At 40.6% G+C, this 23,689-nt stretch overlaps 1 protein-coding gene across 1 annotated transcript in view; it reads right to left on the bottom strand.

Moving 5' to 3' along the window:
• DLG1 (discs large MAGUK scaffold protein 1) overlaps positions 1 to 23,689 on the bottom strand; it is a 150,511-nt gene that overhangs the window by 87,724 nt on the left and 39,098 nt on the right. Inside the window, 3 exon segments of the mRNA XM_075202242.1 lie at positions 17,311 to 17,372; positions 17,375 to 17,407; positions 17,410 to 17,473. Coding sequence (XP_075058343.1) covers positions 17,311 to 17,372; positions 17,375 to 17,407; positions 17,410 to 17,473 — 159 coding nt within the window.

The raw sequence follows: 23,689 nt of genomic DNA on the forward strand, positions 1-23,689 counted from the left end.
CGTTTAACTAGTTTTAAATTATCAGAACTATAAAAAAAAAAAAAAAAAAAACACAAGGAGAAATTAAAAAGGCATTTCATCAATCCGTGTGGATTGGATCATTATACATTTTGGAAAATGTTTATCATAATCTAAACCAAACATATAACACAAAATAATAGCACAATAAACGAAACAATGCACACTCAAAACACAATGTGAAATGAATATTTCCCTAACCATTATCAACCCAAACCAATATACTTTAAGAAATAAGCATTTCCAAGCCTTTTAATAATCAGACAAATCATTCCAACAAGTGGCAAGTTACCTGGGCGGAGCTGGCAGCTACTGAAATGCAGTCAATAAAGCTGTGTCTGCGAGTAAAAAAAGCCACTATCTGCTGCCATCGAGAAGGTTCTGGCTCAGCTCTAAGCTCTTCTGTAGAGCCCTTCTTTGCCCATGGCTTCTGTTTTGGGCCTACAGAGCTATGACTGGAGCTAGTATTGCCACCTCGATTGGCACGAGAGTATAGGAGTGTGTTGTTTCCGAAAATGTAATTCATCTCTGCAGCTCTGCAGGTGGTTGCCAGGCAGTCTTACTCTTCTACCAGCTGCCGTGTGGTGAAGGATCAGCAAGAACTGCAGATAGAATTACAGCAGCATCACATCCAAATCAGAAAGCAAAAATCCTGGTCCCTTGCTGTGCTCATTGTTTTCCCTTTGGAATCTGGCCATGCAGAACACTATACCTGTTACATGTCTAAAAGATAGTGCATTGCTGCAGCACAGAGAAGAAAAAACAGCCATTCAACTTGCATCTGCTTCCCATGATTTCCTTGTCTCTGGTCTGCAGAGATCAAAAGCTGCTCTTCTTTTGTTAGCTGATAACTAGGCAGACTGAAGCCAGGAAGTGAGGTCGATTAGCAGGTAGGATGCTAGAAGCATTTGACTGCAAAGACCCACTGGGGTTGCCTGAATTAATGCACTGGGTGGGGAAAGGCTATATCATAAATTACCAAGTTTCAATCACCGCCTGTAGTAAAATCCAATGACATTCTCACTGTTGACATAAATTATACATAGGAACTGAAGAAAAGCAGTGAAAGTATACTCTAATTGATGGTCTTAGACAGTAAAGCGTTTTCAATTAAACAGCAGCTGAAATGTCCTGATTGGGGTATCTTAACTGAAATCATATTCCAGGAAAGGTTACATTAGCATTGATTTTGTTTCTGAAGTTAAGTATTTTGCTTTCAGAAATAAGAATTTAATGGTAGGAAATTCATTGTCAGGACATTTTTACAGAGCTATGTCATAGCAATAAGCCTGAGAACACAAAACTTGTGACCAGTTTTCATGAAACCAAACAAATGCTGTTCCTGCTAGTCCAGTGTACACAATGCAGTCCCCTTTCAGTACAAATCCTGAAAGATTTGGGTAGCAATTATTCAAACACACGTAATAACACATAAAATAAAAAAAGTACACAAACTGACACCTGAACTACTGCATACTAAGGGCCTGATTTAGACATGAATTTAATACCAAGTGAGGGCCACAAAAATGTAACTGCGCAAAAATGGAGAATTCTGAATTACATGTTACTTGCACTTGGGAGCCCCAAGGATTATAGAGGCGGATGCCCAGCCGGTTGCTCCCAATCTTATTCTCTGCTTAATAAGCAGACAATGAAGCCAAAACGAGGGCATCAGATCTCCGTGTCACATGACGACCTCTGTACAGTGCAGGGATATCATGCAGTATATCCAGATGAGGAGGTAGTGCACTGTGCTCCCCATCCTTCCTCTATGACCCCGTGAAAACTGGAGTACTGCACATGTGGCCCGCAGGTACATCAAGTTTTCCATCACCGATTTAGAACGTCATGCACTTTATGGGGCATATTCAATTGTTGGCGTTACAGCCAAAAGTAACGTGCCCTGCGCACTATTAGTCATTACGGTAATAGTGCGCATAAATACCGGTATTACAGTACTTTTCTCGCTGAATTTCAGCTCTCGGCTCAGGGAGCTGCGAGATGAAATCCGGCTTATTATTACCGTAATACCGGTAATAGTTTTTCCGCGGCGGAAACCGCGGACAAATGAATATGTCCCTATGAGCCAGATAACTTACAAAATAAAAAAAATACACATATAAAGCCCATTGTGTTTAAAATGCAGAGTTAATTCAATGAATCAAACAAAATCAGGTAAAGTCTGGCGGAAGGTAAAACTGGCAGCAAATTAGTGGGCGCTGTGGAGAAAGAAGGTGTTAACCTTACACTACTCTTATAGCACCTTGGTCAAGGTGGCCAAGATGCTATTTAGCCCTTTGCAGTCTCCAGTCACGCCTTGATCAAGGAGAGGTGGGCACAAGGCATATCCTGATCCAATACCTGTGAGAGAAGCACCTCCAATCAGGAAACCAGAAGTGGGAGTGCAGCCCTGAATGGTGCCTGGAGACAGAGGAGAGATTCAGCTGTAAGAATTAAGGAAGCTGGAAGTCAGAACGTGTTGGAGATTATGGCTTCTGCAGGACTAACCAAGAAGCAGAGGCTACAGCGAAGAATGTAGTAACCAGAAGATCTTTTACCTGTGTTTCTTGTAGAAAATGTGGAAGTGCGTATCCACTGAACGCTGGGCAACAGTGAAGCAAGACTGCTGCATTGCCAGCAGTGACAGAAGCCTCTCTACCACCAGTCTGTCCAAGGCGGATACCTCCAAAATATTGGTACCCCCTTATCTGTTCTTTATTATAGATGGAATCAGGAGTCTTACTTTCAACTGAAAGGCTACATGAAAGACTGAGAAAACTGGTGCCAGTAAACAAAGACCTGACTCAACGAACACTGCATTATCGACAGACCATTTGATACTAAAATAAATATACACTGTACAGTAATTTAGAACGCATACAATCCACTTACTACCACACTGTCACAGATGTCAAAGCTGAAGTAGCTTCATCGTTATAAACAAGTGGAATAAAAAAAAAAAGCCATTCTGTAAACCCAAGTAACTCCTCTTAGAGGAGTGTACAGAGACAGTGAAAACTGATCTGCTACGACAACGTAAATATCACAGGGCCTATATAATACAGCTTTTCCATGTGTGCCTCCTACAGTCTTCGAACTGCTCTTAGCGTTTTTTATCCTAAAGATTGCAAGCGCCCAGGATGTGGTGTCCGGCTTAAGCTGGGTAAAAAATTTTTTTTTACAACAATACAGGGATCATGGCTAAAGCTAGAACACCTCTTTCAAAGGATCAGAAAAGGACAAGGTCCAAGATTAATGTCCTACCATTAAAAAAAAATAAAAAAAAAAATGAATGCCCTTAACCTAAATCAAGAAAAGGATCAAACATTGATGACCTACTTTCAAATGAAGGGTGTTTACCAATGCTCATCCCAATTAGATTCCTCATATTTTCAAATACACCGGATCTACAGCAGACAAAACATGAATGATACTGGACTAAAATTACTATGCAAAGTAACAAGCTACTTAAGGGCTTTCACCCAACAGTTAAAAACACATGCTTTCTCTAGCCTTTAACACAGGGGTGTCCAACCTTTTAGCTTCCCTGGGCCAAGTTGAAAGACGACGAGTTGGTTTGGGCCGCACATAAGATACACTAACAATAACGATAGCTGATCATCCAAAAAAACTATAGAAAACAAACATATATATATATATATATATATATATATATATATATATATATATATATATATATATATATATATATATATATATATATATATATATATAATCACATCACTTTTTTCCCAAATCCCCCTATACTTACCTTTCAATCGCCCTGTTCAAAGAATCCTCTCTAGTTATTATACTATAATCACTTTTTGTATTGTTTCGATGCAATATCAATAAAGTGCATTTAAGCCAGGCATTGTATATCAGGGTGCCCTGACCAGGCCTGCGTTACCTGACATATACATCACTGTGACCCCAAATTGTGACCTGTTTTGCTAATTACACCACTATGTTAGTTAAGGGATAACTTATAATGGGCCAAAGAGAATAATATATAATGCCCCATTAGTATTACAAGTAGAAGTATGTAGCAGGGAGATAAGGTCCATGATGCTCCAGGACCAGGTGACCTTTGTTCACTAGTCAGCGTCCCTTGAAATAATAAAAAAAATCCCCCTTAACTTAACCTTTTAATCGGCTTGTTCTTCTGTACTCTTCTCTTCTTTTCTTCAATTCTGTGCTGCTGATTGTTCTTCTCGTGCGGTGACTCCTCTGTGCTGCGCTACGCAATGGATGTTGGGCGTGACGGCATCATGCACGACATTCACTAAGAGCACCACACGAAGGAGGAGACAAGGGAGGGAGCCGGAGTACCAGCTGACGTGACCGCAAGGTAAGTATTTTCTTTTCCTTTTTTTGCAGAATTTTTTTTTTCCATTAACAGTGCTGCCCCCTTGCCACAACCAAAACTCCTTCTGGGCCACATTTACAGGCGTGCTGCTTTAACACTAGCAAAAGCATGTCAATCAGTATGGGAATGAAACCCATTGGCCTAACAAGCAAAACTAATTGAGAGGTAGATTTGTGCAGACATTAAAGGTGTACTGGCAGCTTAAAAAAAAACAAAAAAAAACAATGCTCTCATGAGATCAATTTATTTTAGTTGTGAAAAGGTTTCAGCTTTGACAATGTGCCTTTGGTGATGATCCACCTTCTCAGCGCTCTCCAGAATAGTCTTCATAGGGGGGGTATTCAATTGTTAGCCAGAACCGCTAAAATACCTCGCTCGAAAATTATTACCGTTAATACGGTAATATCTCGCTGAATTTCGGAGCTGCGAGCTGAAATCCAGCGAGTAAATTACTGTATTAACGGTATTTACGCACAATATTACCGTATTAACGGTAATATTTTTAGAGCGCAGGATTTTAGCGGTTCTCGCTAACAATTGAATACCCCCCATAGTCTTGGATATGCTGACAGACTCAGACTTGAAACTTCCCCCCCCCCCCCCCACCTCAAGCTTTCTCCATTTTAGTTTGCTCATGTAGACGAAAATCATGAAAACCCAAACACTGCTATTAACATAATAAAAATATGAACAACACTGTCTTTAGGCGATAGCTAGTATGTCCTAATTGCAAAAAGTATATTCTGCTCCATTTCCGGAGCAAAAGGAAAACATACTAATAAAATTGAGAAAAAGCATTTTAAGAACATTAACAAATTATGCCAATAGATAACATTGTGATAAAAGAATAATCTTTTTTGACTTACACTATTGAAATGACTGAACTATAAAATGGGCGTTCTATTAAGCAAATGTAAAACTCTGCCATCAATTAATAATATTTCTAAATACAATCTATAAGATACAAAGTGAAAGACAAAACATGCATCATTAATAAATCTTCACCTCAAAAACAGCAAGATAAAGCAGAAATGTTTAAGATCAATAGGTACTGGTCTGTTGAGTACCACTTACAGAAGACGCTCAATATATTTAATTTTTAAAAAGGCTTAAAAGCATAGACATTAATTCTTGTTCAAGGCTTACAGTGTTGGCTGTAAGTAAACAAAACCCCATACAGACTTGAATATATATATATATATATATATATATATATCTGGGGGACACTCCTTAACCATGGGGTTGAGTCGGGGGGGGGGGGGGGGGGGGGGGGAGTCTGGCACCCAAAGAGTTAACTTCTTTCAGCTGACAGCATATCACCCCCTGCCAATTCCCACATACCTCAGTTTGATTGCAAAAGCCATTAGGAAGATAGGCCAATCAACCAAGACACACCACTCAACCGAGGGGGGAGTGGAGACAAAACAACGAAAAGACGGGGGGACCGCAGTGTCCCCCAGATGGACTCAGAGAAAAAGATTTATCGTAAGTATAAATCCTGTTTTCTCTTTCATCCATCTGGGGGACACTCCTTAACCATGGGAACTTACAAAAGCAATCCCTCTGAAGGATGGGACCGCTCTGATCTCCTTGCACGCAGAACACTACGGCCAAAGGAGGCGTCCCCAGACGCAAATATATTAAATTGGTAGAATTTCGTAAAGGTATGGACCGAGGACCAGGTGGCTGCCCTGCACAGCTGGTCCGCTGTGGCTCCAATACATTTCGGCACAGGGAGATTAATACGGACATAAGCCTCCCTGATAGTCAGGGTAAGCCATCTGGCAATAGTTTGCTTAGATGCTGGCCATCCCCATTTGGAAAAGTCAAACAACACAAATAGAGACTGTCTTACGTATCTTTGCAGATCTCGTAACATATACACGTAATGCCCTCACTACGTCCAAATATTTATTTGTCTTTGTTCCAGGAGTCTGAGGGTCCTCTCTCTACGGGACCCTGTAGGGCAGGTTTTACCTGCAGCCCCAAAGCCTTGCTAGGACGTCCCTTACCAGTGGTTCCCTTGTTCTTGCGCAGAACTCTGGGACTTCCCTGTCTTTTGTTCGATTCTTGTCCAGCAACCACCAGCTGAGGACCTACCTCCTCCACTGGTACCTCGAACACAGGAATGCTCCTCTGGGGTGGGACCCTGCCCAGGGTAAGGTCGCAAAAGATGTCACCATCTTTCCCAGCAGCTTCAAAGACCTGGCTACTGACAGCCTCTTGTCTGACAGGATCCTGCCTGTCCACTCCATCTAGGACCTCAACTTGTGCTGTGAAGACAACCTCCTGCTGCGTACCAAGTCCCTCCCTAGTCTCAAGAAACTCATTCTTAGACAAGGGATTCTCTGTGACCCTTTCATACTCTAGAAGTTCGGTCATAGACTGAACAACTCATCTAGCCTTAGCACCCTGAATGGGTGTAACTAAAACCTTTTCCCTTACTGGAAATTCTAAGCCTGTATAGCTTCGTCTGAACGAAGCAAAATCGACAGCCCTGAGCTCTTTCTGATTTGACAGAAACCAGCGAGGTAACCAAAACCTGAGATGAGGTGACCCCATGAATTCTATCACGATATTCTGGACCTACTCGTCTACCGAGGACCCTGTCTGCGGCCGGGCAAACCCAAGCAGCCGTCCTCCCACCCCACCCTCTGGAACCAGAGGTGGGTGGTAGTCATGCTGCTGGTCTATCCGGCAGCTTGGCGGAAGAAGCTCTCCCTGCCGCAGGGGCAAAGGATGACCTTCACCTACGGGACTGTCTCCTGGATTCCACGGCCCATGGACTGGTAGTCTGGCCTCTGCCAGACCCGCCCCCGTAAGGAGGCTGTCTGAAAGAACTAAACCTAGGCCTAGCCCTAGGTCTTGGAGTATTTACAGGCAAGGACGTCTTCTTGCCCCCCTGAAGTCTGTAAAATCCAAGAGTCTAATTCTGGACCAAATAACATCCCACCCGTATACGGGATGGATTTTAATGATCGTTTAGACTCTGAATCCGCATTCCAAGCCCTTAACCATAACGCCCTTCTAGCTACTACAGCTGTAGCTGAAATAGACGAAGCTATGGAGCCCCGAATTATGGGCCGCTTCATATACATAGCCTGCTGCCTCCCTTAGCTGCATGGCCAGAGGCAGTAAATCTGAATCCTGCAAGGCAGACTAACTGCCCTGCCCAGGCTTCCATAGCCCTAGCTACCCAGGTAGAGGACAATGCTGGCCTGAGGCTAGTACCGGCGGCCAAGAAGATCGACTTCAGCAGGGATTCTAATTTCTTGCCAGTCGCGTCCTGTAAGGTCGCTGACCCGGGTACAGGTAGTGTAGTCTGACGAACCAATCTCGCCAAAGGTGTATCTACCTTTGCCACCTGTTCCCAACGGGTCATATCCTCCTCCTGAAGGGGATACAATACGCCAAACTTCCTTGGCATAGAGAACCTCTTAGCTGGATATTCCCAAGAGGCCTCTACAATATCCCTCAACTCAACTGAGGGAGGGAACCTGACCACCTGCTTAGAAGCCTTCTTAAAGAGGGAGCGGTCCAAGGACTTCGTCTCCTCTACTTCAGCAAACCCCAGGGTCTGACGAACTGCTCTTACCAGGTCGTCCATACCCTGGTGCCTAGTTTCCTTCTGACTCTATAATGGACACATCTGAATTGTCCAACAATTCCCCCTCCTCCGAGGAACTCTCAGAGTCTGACACTGACCACAGCGCTTTAGCTGTTTGTCTAGGTCTTTTAACACTACGCTTGTGTCTGGGGTTGTCCAGTAGATGGGTAAGCCGGTACAGGCTTTTAGCCACCGCTGACCAACCCACCTCTCTCATCTGGGAAACCCTCGGGAGGGCTCGGGAAGGAAATACACCGACCCCTGGGGAAAATGACTCATCTGTCATTCCTACTGTTATACCCTGAGAAACCACAGATGTAGCTGGGATCTCAACTGGTTTAGATAACAGATTTACAAGGGTATTAACTCCCTGTGTTAAGGCAGCCGCCCACTCAGGAGGATCTACCGTTATGGTGGAGGTGTCTATAGGCTGTTTCACAGGAGCCACAGTGCAGGCCGCACAGAGTTCCCCCTGATCCAGCCGTTCACTTGTAAGTTTAACATTACATTTTGAACAGACATTATGTTTCGTACGTGTTGTTTTGCTTTTATCTGCCATCACAAGATAAGAAAAACTAAATAACGTTTCAAAATTCACAAACACTTCTCCAATTTATCAGAAAATACAGATTAGGTTATATTAACATATAGTATTTCTGATTTAAATAAGACAGGCTTGGAGAACTTTATAGTTTTCTCATAAACAACAGTTCTCTCAACACATCATTGTCTTATAATATACATGTCTACACATGCACACACATACACACAGAAGAAATAAAAAGTGACACCTGGGCCCATTTAGGTGGAACATTTGGAACAGACAATATGTTTGGCACGCCCAAACACTTCCACAACCTTTATCAGAAAATATAGACTAGGTTATATTAACATATAGTATTTCTGATTAAATAAGACAGGTTTGGAGAACTTTATAGTTTTCCTTAAACACAGTTCTCTCAACACCTCATAGTCTTATAATACACATGCATACACAGAAGAAACAAAGTGATACTGTCACGGGCACTAGGAGTCTTTACCCAGGTATCACCAGATGATAGACTTACAGAGCAGTATAGGTGGTAATATGGTACTCTGGTAGCGGGGTGATCACGGAACAGGAGACAGCAGATGATAAGAGAATGCTCGAGGAAAGTCTATGACTAGCAGCACTGGTAATAGGTAGATAACTGTACACGAGGAACTGGATGGACAAGGAAACGTGAGGGTAGTCAGTGGTCTGCGTATAGCAAGTTGTACCACTGCTATAGTGAGGAGGAATGTCCAGGAGTAACGAGGAGGTGATGAGAGTCAGCGGTCTGCGTATAGCAAGTTGTACCGCTGTCTGGGTGAAGGAATGGAATCCAAGTGAAGGTATCTGGGGAGTCAGTGGTCTGCCTCTAGCAAGTTGTACCACTGAAATATATAAGTGAGGAGGAGCACGGGGAGATAAATGCAATGCAGAGTATACACGGGCACACTGAACTTGATCCCACGATGATATGCACACAATAATAATAACTGAGCAGCACTGCACAAATATACAAAGTCACGAGAACTATCCAGGCTAAACGGTAACACAGTCAAATGATGGCAATAGTCTCAGTGGATAGGAAACTCCGGAGGAGAACAACTCAGTCCAGCTAGATATGCAATACACCAGCACAGTCAATGAGAAGTATGCATACCGTGGTTCAGGAGGGCAGGCTGTCAGAGAGAGGTGCAGGGATACCTGAGCGGCTGGAGGCCGGCAGGATGCGAAGTCCTAGGAGGGTGGAAGCGGTAACCAAGTAGGTGCAGCGCACGGTAGGTAGACCAGCAAGGATGTAAACAATACTCAGGAAGCAGTAGTATATAGAACTGGACACCTGGAGAACACGGGAGAGTTGAGGCGGTCTAGCTGAGATGAAAGCAGCGGAGCATTGATCCGATGCAGACAGGCGAGTTGACACAAGCAGGAACGCTGTAGAAGCACGGGGACAGCGGATCGGCTGGCTGCAGACACGATGAGTACTGGAGGATTGCGATGAGCAGGACACTGCAGATACACGGAGGCAGCGGATAGGAATCAGCTGGTGCAGTCACGATGAAACATGGGAGAGTTGAGGTGAGCAGGATACTTGTAGAAGCACGGAGGCATCGGATAGGAATCAGCTGGTGCAGTCACGATGAAACACAGGAGAGTGGAAGTGGTTTGGAAACCACAAACAAACAACAGGAATCAGCAGGAGCTGAATACACGAGGAAACACAGGAACACCTTCAGAGGCTCATAGGGAATGAGACTCCAAGATCAGGCAACGAGGTATTGACCACAGGTGCTTTAAATAGGGAGTGTTGCCTGATCAGCCAATTAACTAAAAGAAACATGTACTGAAGGGTTTAAAGGGCTGCACATGCGCAGACCCTCAGGATGGTGGACGGCCACGGTTCCTAAACACACGAGAAGTAGCACTCACAGTCCGGTGAGTGACAGATACTTAGCGTGGAAGATATGTGTCAACAGTGCACTTCTCTCCAAATGACTGTTGCATCTGTCCTTTTGAACTTTGGCGCCAAAAGGGATCTTCCACGTGCTCACTCAGCAGGGGGGGGGGGAGCGGTGTTCCTTAAACACATTCCCCTTCCACTGGCTCTCCTTCTGTGTTGTTTACTTTAACAGTGTTTTGCCCTCTCTCTTATATTAGGGGAAAACCTGATAGAATGTGTTCCCCGCTAGCGCTATTCAAAGCGCGCCATCCTCAAGTATTCACTGCCATCCCCATGGGAGGAGTAACTTTGTATACTCCAGCTGGCTTCCGGGGAACCTCAGCAGTAAAGGCGCTCTCTGCCTAATGGCAGCGCCCGTCCTGCATCAGCGGGAAGAGTCTCTTGCCGACTGCTTCCCGCTGTGAGTATATATATATATATATATATTTATTTATATATTTATTTATTTATATATACACACACACAAAACTTTACACAAGCAAATGAAAGAAGATGTAAAACCAAAGTGCAATGTGTCACCCTTAGAGATCTCTACAAAACAAGTCTGGTTACTAGAGATGAGTGCAATTTATCAATGTGTTTCGCAAACCATTTGCTTCATCCTATATGTATTTGGGGAGTTTTTCCCATTTAGCCAGCAGAATTTCACCTATAGGGCATATTCAAATAGTTGCAATGTCCTCTGAACATTGTGGCTGCGCACATTATCAGGTACTACGGTACCTCAACATCTCGGATTTCTCCTTGCACCTCGATGGTGGGCCTCAGACTTTATCACAGTTTGATACAGCGGTTTTACAATTGTTCTCTCCAGACCCTCTGTTCTCTGCTCTGTTTTCCAAATAAGCCTATATATATTTTAATGTATAAACAAATACAATTCCCTATTAAACATAACATGGAGCTTTTTATGAAACGCTCAACATAATATGAGGCCATCCAATATGAACACAGAAATCTTAAATGACTGAGGTGAAAAACAAGTAACACATCCGTAGAAAAACATCCATTGTAATTTAGTTTACAGTAATTGAGGAGAAACACAATGTAAAAGGACCGAAACAGGCCTTCCTTGCACAGAAGGTGATGAAATGAAATATTAAAAAGCAACAGCACTATATAAATAATGCAGTACTCTGTGAAAGGAATAATAAAAAGAAATACAATCTTGTTCAATTATGAAATTTTGCTCCTGTGCAGAGGGAAAGATGGTATAAAGCATGAAGTCACACCGTTTCACTTGGTGTTTATATATAGCAATTATATTTTCATGGAATGTACACTAAAAACAGTTTTAGATTTTATTGCTAATATTTACTTAGGGTAATTTGTTTTGTAGGCAAAATCATTCATTGTGGTCCACTAGTTAAGAATGCTTATATACAAGTCAATTGCAAGGCCACCATTAATTTCTAGGATACTTATATACACAAGAAAAAAAAACAAAGGCTAGTGCTGAAACAGACACAGGTCATCAGGCAAATAAAACCCACAGAAGTGGTCACCCTGTGTATGAATAGGTCTACAGTATAAACACACAATCAAGAACCTGAAAGCCTAAAAAGAGTGTCTATACATGCTATACTTTACCCAAGTAACTTTATATTCTAGTCAAAAATGTAATAGAACACAAAACCACAAGAGTTGTAACATATTGGATTGAAGTTATTCTCAAACAGGAATATATGGACACAGGCAGTAGTAGTAAAAGGTGTGTATTGGGGGAGTGGCTTAAGTAGTAGAAAACCACATTAAATGATTCCTATTCATGTCTCTAAACTAATTGCAATTAGAGACCATTTAGTCTTTGGAATGGTGGAACTAACTGCGTGGCCAACCTGTGGCTCTCCAGGTATGGAGAAACTAAAAGCACCAGCATGCTTTTCCTGCTAATAGACTGCCGATAGCTGGCAGGGAATGTTGGGAGTTGTAGTTTTAAAACACCTGGAGAGACACAGGTTGGCCAGGCCTGGTGTAAAGTATCATGCACAGATAGTACCCCATACAATGTTATGGCCTATGCATGTTCCCCCAAATTATCCATAGTGTGTTAAATTGCACAAGCAGTGAATTTTGAAGGGAAAAAAAAAAAAAGATTAATGAATATGCATTAAGGACATGAAGTTTATGAAGTGTTCTGTGCAGACGTTTATCACCAGTATTTTGGACAATATATCTTCAGTGGATGGTATATAATATCAATTAGCCTATTTCTGAATCATAATGAATAATCTTAGGAAATTTAGAGAGCAGCACAAGTTGGTTCATAGTATAATAGTAATCTCCCAACAGTATAAATACGCTGCAGTTCAGTTTATTATAATTAAATACTTCAAGCCCTAATAAACAAAGTTCTACTGCCATCTACTGTTAACTGAATAAATAACAAATCACTGGGAGCAAAGCTATGACTGAAAGGCTCATGGCAGATGAATCTGTGATTTTGAAAAGCAGCACATTTAAAAAAAAAAAAAAAAAAACTTTATTATATATCACACAATAAAATGCACACACACAGTTGTAATAACAATGTTTACTTAAAAAGATGGAGTTTTGTTGTTCAGTTATTTAGCTTTAAAATATTGTTGACATTCACACAGTTGCATCACATTAATGGTCATTTGAATTCCACAAAAGAGAAAATAAAACCAGAAAGGCACTTGTGACAACACAGACCTATTTTTGCACACTTCGTTTTAGGGGTTAGAAGGCACATTTACAGGAAGTGGGGGGGGGGGGTATTAAATGTTTTGCAGGAAGGACAATTAATTGATTGTCTGACAAAGTGACTAGGATCATGTGCCAACCTATACTTTTAATGTGATCTATTTTGCTCCTTCCAGTTGCATTTTTGTGGAAACGTCCATTCGTATGTAGACTTTGGGAGAAAAATGTAAAGTTTGTAAATGAAAAAAAGGGAGTGAACCTAAACAGTAATGGTTTGGTCTTCAAAGTTTGGTCTTCAAAGTTACTTTTTTTTCCCCCAACCACACTTTAATCTCCTGTAGCAGCTTCTTTCTGGAGTAGGAAGCACAGTGTGTAACTAAAGGAGAATTGCGGGTCTGGCAATTTATTGTGGATTATGAATTTTATTTTGTTGAATGCAGTTTTATAAATCAATTTATCTGCACATGCTACAGGAAGACATAATAGGTTTTAGTTTAGTTCAGATTGCTACATTTCTATTCATTTTACCTCCATTCCATTTCCAGTGAATGGAGTAGAGATGAATTCACACTTGTTCTCTATGGCAAAGTGACAGTGTATACAGGGGCTTTACGTAGGAAAATGAGAGAACAACAACTTCGTTACCAATCTCATGGTTTCTTTGATTTCTTTTTCTGAGTTTGGGATCCTTTATGTAGAAGAGAAAATGTGCACACTAATGCTGTTGCATAAGAGTCAGTATAAAACAGATTAGCATACCCGTACACCTCTTTCCATGATGTCACAGAGAAGGGGTGGTTTCGGTGCAAGGAAAAAATAAGGTTTATACACCAAGCTGTAAACCATGTTGTAAACTGTCAATTACTGGAGTTCAGTTGGCAGCACAGTGGTTAGCATTGCTGCCTAACATCACTGGGCTCATGGATTTGATTCCAACCCTGTGTGGAGTTTGTATGTTTCTCCATGTGGGTTTCCCTCTGGGAGCTAGTTTCCTCTCCACAGACCAAAAACATACACTACATGGACAAAAGTATTTGACCACACCTGTTAAATTATTGAATTGAGGTGTTTGAATCAGACCAGTTGCCAGAGGTGGTTTAAAAATCAACCAACTAGCCGTGCAGTCTACATTTGCAAGCATAATACAAAATGGGTCATTCTGAAGAGTTCAGTGACTTTGTGTGTGGTACTGTGATAGGATGCCACCTTTGCAAAAAGACTGTTCGTGAAATTTCATCCCTGCTGGATATTCCACGGCCAACTGTAAGCAATATTACTAGAAAGTGGAAGAGTTTAGGAACAGCAGCAACTCGGCCACAACTGGAAGACCACGTAAAATCAAAGAGCGGGAGTCAAACACTGCTAAGATGCATGGTGCGTAAAAAATCACCAACGCTCTGGTGATTCCATAGCTGAAGAGTTTCGAAATTCCACGGACATTAATGTATGCACAAAAACTGTGCAGCGAGAGCTTAATGGAATGGGTTTCCATGGGCAAGCAGCTGCATGCAAGCCTACACATCACCAAGACCAATGTCAAGCGTCGGATGGAGTGGTGTAAAGCACACGGACAGTGGATGGTAGAGCAGTGGGAAAAAGTATTCAGTGGAGTGACGAAACGCGCTTCTCTGTTTGACTGTCAGATGGGCGAGTCTGGGTTTGGCAGATGCCGGGAGGAACGTCATCTGCCTGACTGCATTATGCCAACTGTGAAGATTTGTGTTAGAGGGAAAATGCACCTGTAGCTCTTATGTTTGTATTTTAGTTTAAGAAATGGTTTTGCATTTAAAATTTTTGTAAGACTATTTGCTAAGCATTGTGTCTTTTTAATAAATAAGTTTCATTTAATAACATTCTTAAGAAGCTTACATGTTGAATAGGCTTGTTTTATGTAATGATACATGTTATGAAAGGAATGGTTTTGATTTATGGTAAGTAACATGTCATGGAGTAACTATATACTTCTTGAATGTACTTCAAAATGTTTGTGTCGCACTTAGAAGATATTGAAAGACTGTCACTCATTAATACAATGCTGATGTGTATACTATATGCCCACTTTATTTTTATGGCAGCATGGTGGCTCAGTGGTTAGCACTTCTGCCTCACAGCGCTGGGGTCATGAGTTCAATTCCGACCATGGCCCTAACTGTGTGGAGTTTGTATGTTCTCCCCGTGTTTGCGTGGGTTTCCTCCGGGTGCTCCGGTTTCCTCCCACACTCCAAAAACATACGAGTAGGTTAATTGGCTGCTTTCAAAAATTGACCCTAGTGTGTGTGTGTGTGTGTGGTGGTGTGTGTGTGTGTGTGTGTGTGGTGTGTGTGTGTGTGTGTGTGTGTTGTGTGTGTGTGTGTTAGGGAATTCAGACTGTAAGCTCCAATGGGGCAGGGAATGATGTGGGTGAGTTCTCTGTACAGCGCTGCGGAATCAGTGGCACTATATAAATAAATGGTGATGATGATGATGAGTGTCTTTAATGGCTTCCAGTCGTGGAATGAATTGAGGCTACCTGCCAGCTGGAGTTTACATCAAATGAAAAAAAACAAAAAGAGCTGGTTTAAATTGATGCACATGCAGCATTTATACATTCAAATTGCTATTCGTTTTACATAGAACCCGCATGTAGCATTAACATTTATTGGACATTTTTTTATTATAATTGTAAATTAAACAGCAAAATGTAATAAACGATTTCAAATTGCTGTGTGCATTTAATGATCTCTTATTATTTAAATCATTATTGAATGAGACTGCATGTGCACCATATTTAAAACCAGCTCTTTGATCTTTTTTCATTTGATACTTCCTGAGTGTCAGCTCTAAGTAAATTTTAGTGATGGCAATACTTTATGGATACTAGCTAGCATGAAAAAACATTTTAGACATTTTCAGATTAATGACGTGGTTGGGCTTGGATTAACCTTTCAAACACTCATGCATGCATAGGTGTGTCTCGTCATGGCAATGATAAATTTTGCAATAAGACAAGAGCAAAGCAAGTCAGCAGTGGCATTTCTATACAGTTCTCTTTTCTTTTTCCTATGATACTCTATGTAATAGATACCCTTCTCTCTTGGTTCCAAAAGGGTTAAAAAATAATCAATTAAATAGGACCACAACCAACATGGGAGCAGGGTAAAGGGGACATCCTGAGTAAGAAACATTTCCTTTTCCAGTCTGCTAATGCGAATTAAATACCTACTTACATTATGACGAGTGTGAGCCATGTTCAACAAATTATATTAATCTGACTGCACTTGCCAACATGTCCAATAACGATCTAATCTGCTTATTATTGAATATGGGGGCCGTTCTGGGAACATTCATTATGCTATCAGACCAAATGTCCAATAAAGCAGCCGAAAGGTGTGCAGCTAGCATTCGTAACACCCTGAAACCTGAAGTATACATTAGGCATATAATATAAACATGCAGTAAATAGGGAAATGCAAAGCACTTTTGTAATTTGTTAGAAAGAGGTAGATGAAAGATTTAAGAAAAATGTCTGCCCTTGGTAAAGCTTTTACAGCATTCTAGGAACACAAAACACATATGGAAGATGACAAAGAATATTTTAGCAATCCCCAAGTCAGGCAAGGAGTCCATGATGTAGTGTCCATGATGTAGTGAACCTCAGTAACAAGCCTCAGGTACTAAAACAAGAGAACTTCAAAAAGGACTAGAAATTTATACAATCACAGACTGTACTAAAAAGCAGGTGGGGGCTGGGAAACTGCCACAGGAGATATTCAGTGTTTCCTAAGATCTCAACATCAACCACACAGATAACTAGCCATCAGAGAATATAATTACATCCTGGGATTTAGATTAAAGACTGAATCAGACTAATGTATATTAATGGCACTTCAAAATAATTCTGTATCTGCAGCTCTAAAATATAACAAAGCATCTATATGCATACTTAAACACTGAGATGTTTACATTTTGGTGCTCTTCCTGAGACATACATTGAAATGTAAACAGATTATTTCCCTTTTACAGTGATTGGTAGACTTATGCTGTGCCAATTACTGTTACCTACCCACAAACAACAAAAATAGCTAGCAGACACAAACATCAGTGATTCTCTTCTACATAAAAATGTTTTACCTTCATATTAACAGGGTGAAGTTCCAGGGTTGACATATGTAAAATCCTTCCTTTAATGGTGAAATATGTGAATGAGACACAAGCCCATGGACATTCTCTATCTGCGAGATATCTTCTCAGAGATCTGAACTAACTCTGGACTCTTCCCTCATTTAGGTTGTGTGGTGAGCTGGGCTCTTGAGACAGGATGTCATCATCTTGGTACCGATATTTCTGGGAGAAAAAAAGAAACAAAATTTCAAAAGTGTGTATGGAGTTTTCAGTATTATCCTGTACAGGACATCTGTTACTAGAAACATTTAGTCTCCCACTTCGTAAAACAATAAACAAAGAACATACTCTAAATATATTATTGTTACACTTATTGTAGGTTAGATAACAGTATGACTTAAGACAATCAATTTTTGTACACTGCGAACGTAGTCTGTTTTGAGTAGTTGGATACAATATGTACTATAATTTACCAAAAATGGACCAGCAATTTAAACTTAACGCCTAGACTATGATTACAGATGGGCAGCAAGTTTATAAAGGATTCCCCAAGTCACCCTCAGAGATAAGCAACAAGAGTCATAATCCATGCAGGGCTAGCACTATACTCCCTTTGGGCACTCTGGTGAAGAGCTACCCAACGGACAGCCAACAGCCTGCTTTAATGATCTCTTCGGCCTTCTTGATGGCGCAACTTCCACCAAAATATTCAATTTCATGTACCCACCCTCTTGAGATTACAACATGAACCACCAGTTACTGTACAAAAATGCAGTCACCAACTGCTACTTTAATATCGCTGGCCAATAGGCTTCTTTCTTACAGTGGCGCCATACATTACCACCTCATCACGCATCGCCCAAGCATCCTTCTATGTAAGAAGAGCTCACCAAGACAGGGCCCATCTTTACCATCAAATTATGGTAATTTGAAATATTGTTGAAAATTGAACCTTCAATATACATCACTGCATACATATTCAGAAGAATTATTATAATGTACACCTAAAGAGAGAGAGAGAGAGAGAGAGAGAGAGAGAGAGAGAGAGAGAGAGAGAGAGAGAGAGAGAGAGAGAGAGAGAGAGAGAGAGAGAGAGAGAGAGAGAGAGAGAGAGAGAAGAGAGAGAGAGAGAGAGAGAGAGAGAGACACACACACGATTATTGCTAAGGAATCTGGTACTATGATGTGCTATCACATAGACGGCTGCAGTTTATTAGGGAAATCAGGGGTACTGCATGGAATCAAACCTATGAAATACTTGGAACTGCTGTCTAGCAAAGAGTGTGCGTGTTTTGTTTTTCAATTTAGTCTATGCTTTATAAAGTTTGCAGTTTTATGGGATATTGTACAAATGTAACTTTAGCTGGTTTGTAGTTATGCTCAGGTTCTATTCCACACCTAAATGTTGCCACCACTTCTCAATCAGTAGCAGTTTTGTAGAAATATAATTTTAAAAAGATTTGTAAGCATGTAATTTTTATAAACTGTATGTTGGTTCTTTACTATTTATCTATTTTTATATAAGATTTCAAAGACAAAATAAGATACTAAAGAATTATGGAGGGGGGGAACTAAATGTATGGTTAGGACAGAAGCTTGCCACACAGGCTACTATTTGTTGGTTTCAGCCAAAATACTGATTGAGCAAAAAAAACATTTTGCCTATTTGGTCGTCTGTACAAACCATCAATTGCAAGATGAGCCACGCATTCTGGACAGATTACATCAAGCCACTCAGATCATTTTGTGGGGTGATGTTAGGAAATTTAGACTGTGCCTCAATGGAGCAGAGACTGATGTAAATGATTCTATGGTCTGGAAAGCTCTGTGTAATACAAATGTAACGCCCCCTAGTGGCGTTTTAGTAAAACCTGCACCTCAGTGAATACAGGAGGGGGTCACCTAGAGAGCAAGCTAGAAGTTTATGAAAAGTTAAATAAGCTGGTTACCATGGTGATAACCCAGCCCAGCCTGTGAGACTAAGTGAGAAGAAGGAGGGGCTGTGAGAAAGGGGGAAAAAAAGATAGAGAGGGAGATACAGAGGAGAGACAGAAAAGAGACAGAGAGAGAGGAGACACAGGAGCAGAGAGATGTAGCTGGGGACCTGTGAGAGTGGGGTGGAAGCTCCAGGATCCTCCGGCGTTGGAAGTCTGAGCGCGGTGACTGTGCATAGGGCAATGAATGTGTGCCCAGGATGAGGGGGAGAACTCCATGTCACTATAGAGAACCCAAGAGAGAGGGGGACACACTTTGCATGGAAGAGACCCTGGAGTGAGGGTTGCTACAAGAGGCATGGTAGCTGTATTGTCTGAGGCTTGGAGTACACAGAGTGAAGTGTTAGAGCCCACAGGAGACATTATCCCCGCAGAGGAGGGGTGAGCTGCAGTTGAGTTACACAGCGTGTGTCAGAGCTGCATTGAAAAGAAGCTGCCTGCCTGTAAGCATCCATGTGAGTGCCCCTGCAGAAAGGGTGACCTGTAAGACATGCGATTTATGTTATATAACATCTGTATAACATTAAGAACTGTGCAGGAGGAGTAATGAGATATATTTGCAACCATATTCGTATTGCTCATTAAAAACTGTGCTGGAGAGAGTAAGGAGCTGTATATATTTTTCTTTATTGCTGCAACCATTATGATTATCGTGCTGGAGGAGGAAGAGTGTAAATAAAGAGTTCAGTTTGTGATAGAGATGGTCTGGCGCCCAAATTATTGTGACTTTTATTACACTGCATCACAAAGTGACATCACCTGTGTCCCACTAACTACAAACACACACCTGCATGTGCAGGGACCCCCTGATCATTTACACCCATGCCCATCATCTAGCCAGGGATTGAGAAGGAGGTGCACTGTGTACCCTTTGCACCTCATACTACACACAGTGACAGGGGGTTACACAAATAAATTATAAGTTATATCAAGTCTACATACTACAAGCAGTTGGAGGAAGCCAGAGTTACCTGACCCCTAACGTGGGAGCCTCTGACAAACAAGTGGAGACAGGCTAGATTCACTGCATATAAACAGACAGATGTGTCATCCTACATGCTATCCACTGGACACATGATTCCTTGCGATTACCCTGCACAAAGAATCCAAGTTTAAATAAATAGTGTACCACTGATAATACTCTCCCCTATTAGGTAGATTTAACATCCAGCCTTTGCAAGTCCATCATTACTTACTCCTTTCCTCAACAACTCTATTCACTCAGTGTGGTAGACACCAACATGGTAGCATTACCGCAGACTCTAGGACTCTAATGGTATGACGCCAAGTGTGATGCTACATTCAGTGCTGCAAGAGCAGCCATTGAAGGGTTTGGGGGAATTTGTCTGCTTTGTCATTTTAAAACTTCTCGCATCAATGGCAGGCAGTGGGAGATTTGAATTCCCTTGTGTAGAGCTGGATAAATGTTCAGGAGTCGCTGACAGAGTGGAATCCATGCAATTAACAAATACCAGGCAATAAGACTCCACAGTTCTAAAAATATATTAAGAAAAAAAAAAATTTTTTTAGATGAGCAATTTTAAAATCCATACGAGAATTGTAAAGACTCAGTAGAGTTACACAATGGTGATGGTTAATCACTAACTGCCATTTAATAAAAAACAAACAAATAAAAAAAAACCATCAGTAGGACGCAACATACCCTAGGTCGCTAAAGTTTTTACCATACATCCATTCTTGTTAAAATGATTACTCCTGCCTGAGTTCCTAACAGCCATCAGCTTGTTCTATTATTTTTTAGTGTTACCCACTAAACTAACAGAATATTAAAGCCTAGTGCAGAATATTATCAGTCAATAGACTTACAGAGTGGTTGTATGGACATGGCAGGAGGCATGACCTTAAAAACTGAGAGGAAGAGAACAGAAATAGGTGCTTGCAGCTTTAGGACCCGACTGGAGAAAACAGTAGAAAAATATCGCTATTGTCAAAACATAGGGCTCAACTTTGTATATTTTTTTTTTTTATCAGCTACATTAAATTTACCTCCAATATTAAAAAGAGGCAATGTTAGATTTATTTATTTTAAATAATATTTTTAGGGCAAAGAAATAGAGTTCAGTATTTAAAAAGGTATCAAGTTAGAGGGAATTTTAAGTTTTGGGAAAGCATTAAGCTGCTGCACTTTACGTATCAACCTTAAATAAGGAATTAACTTTTCCACATAAGATGCAATGTTAGGTCAAAGACTTTTTACTTAATTTAGTCATAGTGATATATATAATTTCTTTCTAAAGCTAGATACACACTACAGAAAACTTCTCCCGATGCAATATCTAACGACTTTACCAACAACTGAAAGTTCTGATCATGCGTACACACTATAGAGTCTATAGACTCAAACAATACGATGTGGGTATGGGCCCCGTGACTCTTGCAAGCATACCGTAGTTGCCTATCTACTACGGCTCCACCTTCCGCAATTGGAACAGTGTTTGGGCAGCCACCATATCACCCGGGCTGGGAGCGGTGCATGGCTAGTAAGAATCTTGTCCTTGTTGATGTTTGATTTTTAATATGAGACACTTTGTTCCCAGACGTGTTGCACATATTCTTCTTAGCAATATTCCCGATGTTGTTAGAGCCTTTCCAACTGCCCTCAGTCACCTTATTTCCAATCCTTTACCCCATCCCTATTAATACATAAAACTTAGAGGAAACCTCTTGTACATTCATATTTCTTTCTGAGTGTTATGCTGTCTGTCGGTTTCCTCTTTAAATAAATAATAAACAAAACCAAAAAAACAATACAATATGCTTTGGTATGATAAAACATGATCGTGGGAGTGTACACACTAATGTAATATCAGACCTAACAGCTGTTTACCGAGTGATTGCCACACTAATCAGGTGAAAGTCTTGTAGTGTGTACCCAACTTAACACTGTTTGAAGTCACTTCTTTGCATATTGGGCATTGTAGGAACCTATCTCCGCACAAACTGCCCCTGACTTGTAAGTTTTTGTTTGGTTGAGATACCACCAGGGATTCAAACCATCAGAATAAGGGCAACCTTTGTTCCCCATTATCTGCTTGGATAGTGTCTCCCTCATTTGTTCACATACAATATCTGCTGGCTTGTCCAGAGAGATATATTTTTATAGATAGATTGTGTGTATATATATATAATATATATATATATATATATATATATATATATATATATATATATATATATTATATATATATATATATATACACATATATACACATATACACACACACACATATATACATACATACATGTCAGCATTTTCTGTATCCTTCACAGATTTATACAGCCGAAAGCAATGATAACTCCACAAGAAGAAATTAGGGCCTTGACAAGCACTGCACTAAATGTCATTGGCTGTCTCACCAAGCAATAAAGAATGACCCATATATGTTTTCACTCTGGCATGGCCATCAGCATATATCAGAATGCATTTAATCTGTGACATTGAATCAGAACTGGAATACATTGCAGAATTATGGAATTCACTAAAGTAAACCAGAAAAATCCCAATGTTAATCGTGAGTGTACAATATAGGCAATATAACTTTACATGAGCTTATTATTACTATTAAAATGTTTAACAAATAATATTGTGGACATGATTCTAATTTCTTAAAAATAAAACATGTTGGAACAGACCTAAGTAGATATCAACTACTGATGTGACAGACAAAAAAGAACACATAGAAACAGTGGATTTTTTTTAAATGGCCAATTATTCAAGCATTTTACAAAGAATATACTCTTATCAGCGGTACATCCAAAACTTAAATAAAAAAAACACACACACAAAGGATTTGCCTGCACACACTACCCTTTAAACCCTTTATATAGTAACCAAGTTATTTTATCAATGTTCTGTCCTTAAAATTACATGTTACAGTGATGTGCACAGCATACATCTTACAACTTGCTGGGAAGGAGTTTGTATCACAGGTAATATCAAAGTTTTAGATCACAAGTAAATTTTAGTTTTAGACTCGCTATACAAACGTTCAATTATCAGTCCTATTAAAAAAAAAAAAAAAAAATTTAATAGAAATAGGTCTTCGTCAGCTTCAAGCAGTTGCCCTGGGCAAACTCCATGCAACTCACCGGTGAGAGTAGAAAAACAGAACTACAGATTGTATTTAATCAAAAACAAAAAAAACTATTTTAAAACTTCATCATTGCACAGCCTAATGGAATCGCAATAAAAAGTACTACTTCAACAGTTTTTGGCTTTTATTCTTCTTTTACTCAAATGAAGTGATCTATTTTATATAGTTATCATGCATCTCTTCTTTAGCATTTAAACAGAGACCACTCAGTGGCCTGTCTCGCTTGTAAGTTCAAGTTCTGGCCACACAGACAGAGCAGCAAAGCCTTTTCTTTCTTCACTGGGATGTCAGATGACAATAGCAATTATCTTCCTACAGCACTCATCAGC

The sequence above is a fragment of the Mixophyes fleayi genome, chromosome 3, assembly GCF_038048845.1.
Source record: "Mixophyes fleayi isolate aMixFle1 chromosome 3, aMixFle1.hap1, whole genome shotgun sequence".
Taxonomy (NCBI): Eukaryota; Metazoa; Chordata; class Amphibia; order Anura; family Limnodynastidae; genus Mixophyes; species Mixophyes fleayi.